At 38.4% G+C, this 8,583-nt stretch overlaps 1 protein-coding gene across 3 annotated transcripts in view; it reads left to right on the top strand.

Moving 5' to 3' along the window:
- The window catches only part of E2F4 (E2F transcription factor 4), an 11,958-nt gene extending 4,917 nt beyond the window's left edge, over positions 1–7,041 (top strand). For 2 of the 3 annotated variants that reach the window (XM_072422705.1, XM_072422707.1), the window contains exons 3-10: positions 177–340; positions 1,093–1,134; positions 1,403–1,464; positions 2,539–2,776; positions 3,005–3,175; positions 3,380–3,427; positions 4,700–4,744; positions 4,827–7,041. In XM_072422705.1, the coding sequence (XP_072278806.1) occupies positions 177–340; positions 1,093–1,134; positions 1,403–1,464; positions 2,539–2,776; positions 3,005–3,175; positions 3,380–3,427; positions 4,700–4,744; positions 4,827–4,939 (883 nt within the window). In that variant the 3' untranslated portion in view covers positions 4,940–7,041. Of the gene's footprint in view, positions 1–176; positions 341–1,092; positions 1,135–1,402; positions 1,465–2,538; positions 2,777–3,004; positions 3,176–3,379; positions 3,428–4,068; positions 4,128–4,699; positions 4,745–4,826 lie in introns of those variants that run through there. The other variant, XR_011922263.1, reaches the window with a different exon arrangement.
- The last annotated feature ends 1,542 nt before the right edge of the window (positions 7,042–8,583 follow it).

Raw genomic sequence — 8,583 nt, 5'->3', positions numbered from 1 at the left:
TGTGTGTAATGTGAACCCGGTGGGATATTATGTTTGTGTGTAATGTGAACCCGGTGGGATATTAGGTCGTAGGCGTTAGATAGCAATTCACTTGGTTGTTGCCCACATTTTCTGATGGTGGTGGTAATAGCTTGTTGTTTCTTGTTTTTATTATAATATGTTATTTTTTTCTGCAGGGGAGTTGGTCCTGGGTGTAATACAAGGGAGATAGCTGACAAACTTATTGATCTTAAGGCAGAACTAGCAGATCTCGAGCAGCGGGAGCAGGAACTTGATCAGCAACGCGTCTGGGTTCAGCAAAGCATCAAGAATGTAACAGATGATGTGCAGAACACTGGATATCCTTTGCTTGCTGTCCTTGCCTGAAACAAGTAGCTCTGCTTTCCCAGCATCTCCCCATACACTAGTCTGAGCCATATTAATACACATTAATTCTAAGGTTCTATGTGATGAAAGGCCTTCTTCATGAATTCATCATAACATTGGTAGCACTTTCATTTTATAAAAACATACAAGCTTGGAATAATGAATGTTTGAAGTCAATATTCTGACTGACTGCTGTGAGCTGCTGTGGATCATTTGGGACTGTTAAATGAAAAAGTAAAGTAGAATTATTTTCTAATGATCAATCCAAATGTTTCATTTTTCCCACATGAATGGGTAATGTGGGCTTCTCCAGTTCACTGCCCTTTTTGTACAGGTGGAATTATGTTTGACAGTTCTACTGATCACAGTTCTATGTGATAAGTTTCTATCACTCAAAGCAAACTAGAATTGCTTTTTATTAGAGTAAAGAAAGATGATTTGTTGTCAAGGGTTATAACTTAATTTCAATGTATCATTCCCAGTATTGGTATTGTTAGGTTCTGATTGGCATTTTACACAGATGTCAAGCCTACTGACTGATCTATATGTCAGATTGTAATGTTAGACATTTTTTCTTCATCCCTACACTTAGAAGTCATAATCTGCATGACAGTCTGTGGCAGGGCTAACCAAGCATTTCAACCCAATTATCCTGATATCTTTAGGAAAGGAGATACAAAGTTACAAAGAGATCTCTAGAATGTTCTTCCTTAATGTGTCTCACATTAGCATACCTGACGCACGAAGATATCTGTCGTTGTTTTCGAGGTTAGTATTCTTTACTGGCAGTTCTGGTCTAAAATAGAATGGAAACAAATTTTGTGTCTGTTGGCCCAATTTAAAAATTAAATACAACACCGTATAGAAAGTCATTACATTGCTGACTGGCTTGCTTTGGGTTGTCTCTGCCTAATAATTCAGGATCACCATCTTGCTTTTGGTGATGTTTCCATTTATTGTTCAATTATAACAGTTAACTGTTTTTTTGTGTGGTCAAGTTTGTGTATGTGGATTTATGACTGTTGTGGTTTTCTAGGTGATACATTGCTTGCTATCAGAGCTCCATCAGGCACGTGTTTAGAGGTTCCAGTACCAGAGGTAAGTGTCAGTTTTACAGATTTGCAGCTTTTGCATAACTGCCTACATACAGTTGTGTTCAGGATATTAGCAGTCCGACATCACTAACCTGATCACTACATGGCAAATAGATTACTAGTTAGTATAGTAGAATAATAGAAAACCAACAGTCATGAGATGCATGCTGCTGATTCTGTGTTATTAATTAAACGGGCTGCATTTACAATAATAGCAGTGTGGAGTTCAATTATTAAATTATTCATTCTGTGTCAATTCCAGCCCTTATTTATTTATTTAATTAAACCAAAGATAAAAAAAACACTCTTGGCTTTAATGAATCAGGAAATGCCATTGAAATAGGTGTTTCAACAGGACAACAACCCCAAAACATACTAGTAAACAGCAATGTCTTGGTTCCAGACCAACAAGATTATATAGTGGCCGGCTCAATCCCTGGACCAAAATCTTGTTGGGTGACATTAAAAATGCTGTTTCTGAGGCAATACCAAGAAATGTGGAATGTAGTCCAATATCCGGAGCTTGAATACTTGTTCAAATGAGGCAAAAGTTGGTGGACTCCATACAGCACAGATGTACAGCAGTTCTCAGACACAGAGGATGGTATTATTGATTACTCAGTATTTATATAGCACCAACATATTACACAGTGCTGTACAGAGTCCATAGTCATCTCACTAGCTGTCCCTCAAAGCAGCTCACAATCTAATGTCCCCACCATAGTCATATGTCATTATTACGATCTAAGGACAATTTTGGGGGAAAGACAATTAACCTAACAGCAACTTTTTGTAATGTGGGAGAAAACCGGAGTACCCAGAGGAAACCCACACAAACACGGGGAGAACGTGCAAACTCCATGTAGATAGTCCTGGTCGAGATTCAAACCTGGGACCCAGCGCTGCAACCTTTTTTAGTTTATACAGTGAATGTCTGAGTTTCTCAATGCAATGCATCTGCGTGTATGGAAATAAAAGCTATTATAAGGATTTAGAGCTTTATTCCCTTTTTTTTTTAACACACTGCTATTATTCTGAACACAACTGTAGATCTAAATTTTATCTGCTTAACATCTAGGCAATTAACGGACAGAAGAAGTACCAGATACACCTAAAGAGTTCTACAGGGCCCATAGAGGTTCTTTTGGTTAATAAAGACACTTCAAACTCTCCTCCAGTTGTTGTCCCTGTCCCACCTCCAGAAGATCTTATCCAGTTAAATTCTGCCGTCACAAACACCCCTCACCAAGCTGCCCTGGACCATGAAGTGGAATCTAAAATCATTCCATCTAGTACACCTCAGAGCCCTGCTTCTGGTGAGTTACAATAATGGAGGCTTTAACCTATGGACTGTGTGATAGCTGCTCTATACCCCAGGTAGTGTCCATGGTGTGATAGTTTATCCCCAGAATGTATGGATGGTGCAGGTTTTTTTTTGCTATGAAGCGTTATTACTATTGTGCCTCTTAGGTGGAGAAGAGTGCCATACCTTAAGGGTAGTGATTTCATTAGGTTTGTGCTGGTTTATTTTGTATCCTGTTTAGAAACAAAGGAATGCCCGCCATCCAGCCTAGCAGTGGAAGATTCTGAAACCACCCATCCACCCAGTGTAGATACCAGCTGCCCCCTCCAATCTTCGGCCTCATTAGACAGCAGTGTTGACTTGCCAAATCCATCTACCTCATTCCAGCCAATCAAGTCTGACCCATCAGACGGTGAGTACAAGGAAAACTTTGAAACTTGATGTACCCTATCAGTTCCTGGTTGTTGACGGAGATCAACCGTTTGTCTACATCATATTGCCTGGAAAAATGAATATATATAAGAGTTTAGTTTATTAGATTGTAAATAGCTAATTGATACCATTCAAGAAAAACTTTGGAGGTGGTGTATTCCTTTTTTTTTTTTTTTTTTTGCAGTATTGGAGTTACCCACCGATCTCTCTGAATTTTTTGATACAACAAAAGGTAAGTTGTGCTACATCTTAGTATTTTGGAAGTTTTCAGGGGCTTTCTGTGGTCAGAGTAACCAGTTTGTGAAGGATTGTACATATCCAATAAAAATTACACCATGCAGCAGTAAGTTTGGTCGCCAGTTGGAATACGTGTAAAGGAAAATATCACACGTCTGGAGATGCACTTGAATTAAGTCGACCGTCTACCTGATGCTATCACATGTTTACAGCTCTATAAGAGGAAGAAATTGTTGGAAAACTCAGAATGTGATATTTACAGACATGAGTAGCAGTTTTAGAAAAGTATATTTTACTGAGAAAGAAATGTGCACAGTAGAATGAAGAGCACAGCTTTAGTGTTTAAAAAGAGAATAAAACCTTTAAACTTTTAGCAGATGTCCATCCTCTGTTCCAATATTCAGCAGACTCCATGAAACGTTCAGGTGTCGGGTCTTTTGATTGATGGTTCCTTTAAGTCTGAAAATTGGAAGATATTTGATGTAATGGCAAATTATGAACTCCATATCACTAAACACATTTCAAGTTATATAAAATGTACCCATGACTGTTATGTCCGTATTCATACATTATATGCATATTAATGTAGAATTCTACAAGCATAACAAATGCAATTCTAGCTTTAATTTTACATAGGCAGATAATGGAGAATAAAATGATTTATTGGAGTAATGTTTCTTCCTGAATATGGATGGGTATGTATGAAGAGTTGTCCTGGATGGTAAGGGGAAATGGGTGCACTCATTTTCTTTTATGTTCTCCGGGCACTTGTTGGTGAATTATATAAGTGTTGTGTGGAGTTTTAATGAAGTACATTGCTATTCTGTAAAGCTGTTTAAATGTTTAATAATAATAATAATAATAACCCACTCCCTTTCTGTATTCCATAGCAGAAATCTTATGTGGATTTTAGATTCATTCTTTTCTCCTCACACTTCACTACTTTTACCAATCTCTTAGCATTGCCATAGTGACATGCAAACTGAAGGAACAGGGCCTAAATTCATATAGGTCATATACACTTTATTACAGTAGATTTAATATTAACACCCCAGATTGATGTGCTTGTAGATGACTACTGTTTTTTGGGATAGGCTTGATGACAAGGATACCTGAATATCCTGATAATCTGTTTGCATTGGACCTATAGGCTTTTTGCTACTCTCGTTGTTTGCAGTGTTGCTGCACCCTGGCTCATTTTTTTTTAATATGGCTATCTATACTATATAAGATGTTTTCTAATGTAAAATTGTATTTTTTGTCCTAGAATGCACAGCTTCTGATCTGCTGGAAGAGCTGATGTCATCTGAAGGTGAGTGTGTGAGTTGTACTGTGATTGGCTGGCCGTTTTCTGTATTATTGGCGGTCTTACCCAGCTGTTCTTTCTTCTCCAGTGTTCGCTCCTCTGCTTAGACTCTCGCCACCCCCTGGAGACCACGACTATGTCTACAACTTGGATGAAACAGAAGGAGTCTGTGACTTATTTGACGTCCCCATTAATCTTTGATGTCTGAACTTGGCCATGTGCCTTATTGTGAATAGAGACACTATTTGGTTCATGAAGAGAGTTGTCTATTTTTGGATTTGTTTGTCATAAAGATAGTTATTTGTGCAATGCTGAATGACATGGGAACTTGCATTATGGTGATCCTTGTAGCCATTGAAGGCAAAACAACACACCTTCATGATGCCCTTCTCAGGAGAATGGCCTTTTTGCAAGAATATGTGGATATAAAGATATTTTTCTACCAAACTTTTTTTTTTTTTTTTTCCAAAATAAATATGTTTTGGCCAGTAGCACTTTATGGACAAAAAAACTGTTCTGATTTCTTGCTGCAGTCTTTTGTACCTTGTATGTGGCTCTGTATGTATCTGACATAAGAACTGTATTGCATCCTATCAGCTGGATTTAAACTTTGATTCCTGCTTTCCGTAGTGTCAGCACACACAAAGTTTCTATGTGACTTGATCCCACTAAGAAGAAAAGTGTGTGCTGAATCCTTTATTTCCACACACTGCAGCTCCCTGTGATGGTGTGACAATAGTGTAGCTGCTGCTGTTACTCATGGAGGCTGTTCCTGCATTACAGTGGGATGAAAAAAATGTAGGGATAGGGCGATTAGACCCTTCCCAGGAGGGACAGGGTGTGAGACTCCAATGAAGGAGGATTTGGCTAAGTTTGAGAAAGTAAAGAAAGTTTATTACTTTGACACTTGTGCATCATTTAGTGAGTGCACTTGTTTGGGCAGGTGTCTTTGGATGAATTGTCACTTTTTTATTGGGATTTATCTGTTGCCAGCGTTTTTTTAATTTTATTTGGGTAAGGAGAAGCTGTAGCTGGGTATTCAAACAAAGGGAAGGACAAATTTGCAACAAATTGAGTGCCCCTAGTTGGTTACTGAGGTACCAATGGCACACATTATAATTGCCCAAGCTTTCTATTTATCTTTTAAATAGTTTTGTGTGATTAATGAAAATACAGATTGCCCCTTTTCTCTACATGTGTTATCACATTATGATGGGTTTAGACAACATGTCCTTAGGTCAGATGGAAACAGTCAGCCCTCTGAAAAGCCTGTTCCCTGATTGGATTAAGGCACCCCACCATAAGACCAAGCTTTTTTTTAACATTAAGGGCTATGTTAGCCCAGGTTAGGTAAACCACTCCTTCTAATGGAATAGCTGCCTTGCTGATGTGGAATGCTGCAAAGGTTTACTTGCTAGCATTGGACATCTCACTTGGCCCAGCTGGAAAATTTGATTAGAAGTTTCAATTTAATAATTCATCATTGGTTAGAGCCCTTCACTGGTCACAATACCCTTTCATCTACTCCAAATGAATACTGAAGGAGGCAATCATTTCATAATGCTATTATTAAAACTGCTCTGATAAAATCAGTTAAAATGCATTTATATTTTTCCAGTGCCTAAACAGTTCTAGTATATATGGGGCTCATTCTGAATAACCTGGTCCTCCAGTAACTATACCAATTGGAACCAGAATTGAAGACAGAAAGTGAAGATGCAGTGTTTTTACTTCAGTGTTTTGTCACCAACTCTAAGAATCTATAAACCACAATACACTATGATTCTAGGTATCATTTATGGTATGTCTTTGTCACAGAACTAAAATACTAACTTTGTATTTCTGTGTGTCTTTGTACTTCCCTACAGGCCATGCTTCTTTTACACTTAGATTTTTCTGTGCAAATGATGTGTGGACGGTATTCAGGGGTCAAGGGGGATGTAAATGGTTACTCAGCTGGTAGTGGAATTCCATATTATAGGTACCATCTCTACCAAAGGTTTTTACAACCAAAAGGCAAGACTGTGTCTGTAAACAGACATGTTGCTTAGTGTCTGAAGCAATGAGAGAACTTGTGTAACCTCCAGTACTAGATAACAGAAGTGGATTCAGGGACTAGATGTGACAAAAAAATTTCAGTAGCTGAGCATCAGGAACTGATTGAATGTGCATGTCTCTTTGTACAGCAGGAGAATTTTGAAGAGAGTGTCCAGTGAATTCAAGGAGTAAACTCCTGTGGCTCTTGTGTACCATCCAAGCATATCTGGCTGCGTAAATAAACTCTTTGCTTTTTGCAAACAATATATATTGTTTATCATTCTGCACTGACTGATCAAAATGGGAAATAGTCCTAAAGGACCAAGGAAAGATGCCCACATTGACCACGATGGAGCGAGGAGAAAAGAGTTTGGTGAAAAAGAGAACAGGTAACAAAGTCTGTTTTATTGCAGAAGGGCTATCACTTGTCACTTTGTAAGTTTAGTTCTGCAATAAAGATAAGGGCATCAGGAAAAGACTAAGGGACTTGAAATGAGAAAGAACCACCATGGCTGATGACTTGAAAGCTGCTAATGCAACAGGCAGAACTTGTACAAAAATCTGAAGGGGAAGGTGCAAGAATGGACTATTACCCTAAATGCTGAGCATCAACAAGTCTTGCATGACTGTAGCAGGAGCCCAGCTGCACTCTTTGTTGCTAGAGATGACATCAATGATTGTAGTAGATACTAAAAGAATCCCGGATTGCAGTTGTAGGCACCCTTAAAATGCACAGATTAGGCAGTTCCAAAAAATGAGTGGAATATATGAGCTAGGGGTCATCAATTACAGGACTGTACCCTGGTGTCTGAAACGGGTGCCAAAATGAAAAATTATTGAATAAATATCTACAATTGAGGAGGTTTTTCCTTCTCAGATTTAACAATGAACCTTTTCATGTGGAAACAAATTTAAGTTTTGCTTAATTTGAATTTGGAACTAGCCAAGTGTAAGAGTTAGTTTTCTTTAATTTTCTTCAATGAAAATTCAACCATTTAAGTCCATTCTTTGGGGTAGCAAGGAAAAGTCCATAAACATAAAAAAGCAAAAACAAAGGAAGAACAACAAAAAGCATAAACAAATTAAAACTTTCATTCAAGCTCAGTTTGCCAAACTGATCTACTCTGATGCATGCTGGTCCATGCCAGATACTTACTTCTTGGATGCTAGTTTATCAATGTCCATTTCGTTTGGCCATTTTTGGGAGGGGTGGCGGGATGTGACTAGTAGCAGGGCGCTAATGAATGTCAACAGAGGAGGGGGTACTTGTGGGTCCTGATTGATACGCTAGCAGAGCATTCTGGGATTTGTAGTATTAGCGGTGCATGCGCTGCAGAAATGGAATGAAGATTGGAGTTTCAAATGGTTAATTTGCAAGCACTGGTGGGGAAATGTTTTTTCATTGCTGTATGGCATTAAAGTGCATGGAGTAAATGTGTGACACTCAACCCAGCAAACGTCAACGTTAGGCTTTTTGTTGTATAAACGGTCAGGAAATAAGAAATTAGAAATTCCTTCTAATGTCTGATGCCCTCTATAGATGTTTGTTAGTAGTACAGAACACAGAGTGGGGTGACCCATGTATTATTAGTATCATTAAACAGGATTGATATAGCGCCAACATATTACGCAGCGCTGTACACTAGTATAAGGCTTTGGCTTTGGAACACTTTCAGGTCTGACAGAATACTTTCCAGTCCATGCTGTAGCTGCAGACATGTCTGCAAAATAAAAAGAAGCAGAAGGCTCTATCTGTTTAAGTATATGTAAGAAGAACACAAATACACAATACCTGTTGTGTGCTAATA

Source organism: Pyxicephalus adspersus, chromosome 9, assembly GCF_032062135.1.
Source record: "Pyxicephalus adspersus chromosome 9, UCB_Pads_2.0, whole genome shotgun sequence".
In the NCBI taxonomy this organism is placed as follows: Eukaryota; Metazoa; Chordata; class Amphibia; order Anura; family Pyxicephalidae; genus Pyxicephalus; species Pyxicephalus adspersus.
The sequence above is the reverse complement of the archived record's forward strand: the minus strand, read 5'-3'. Positions and strand labels throughout refer to the sequence as shown.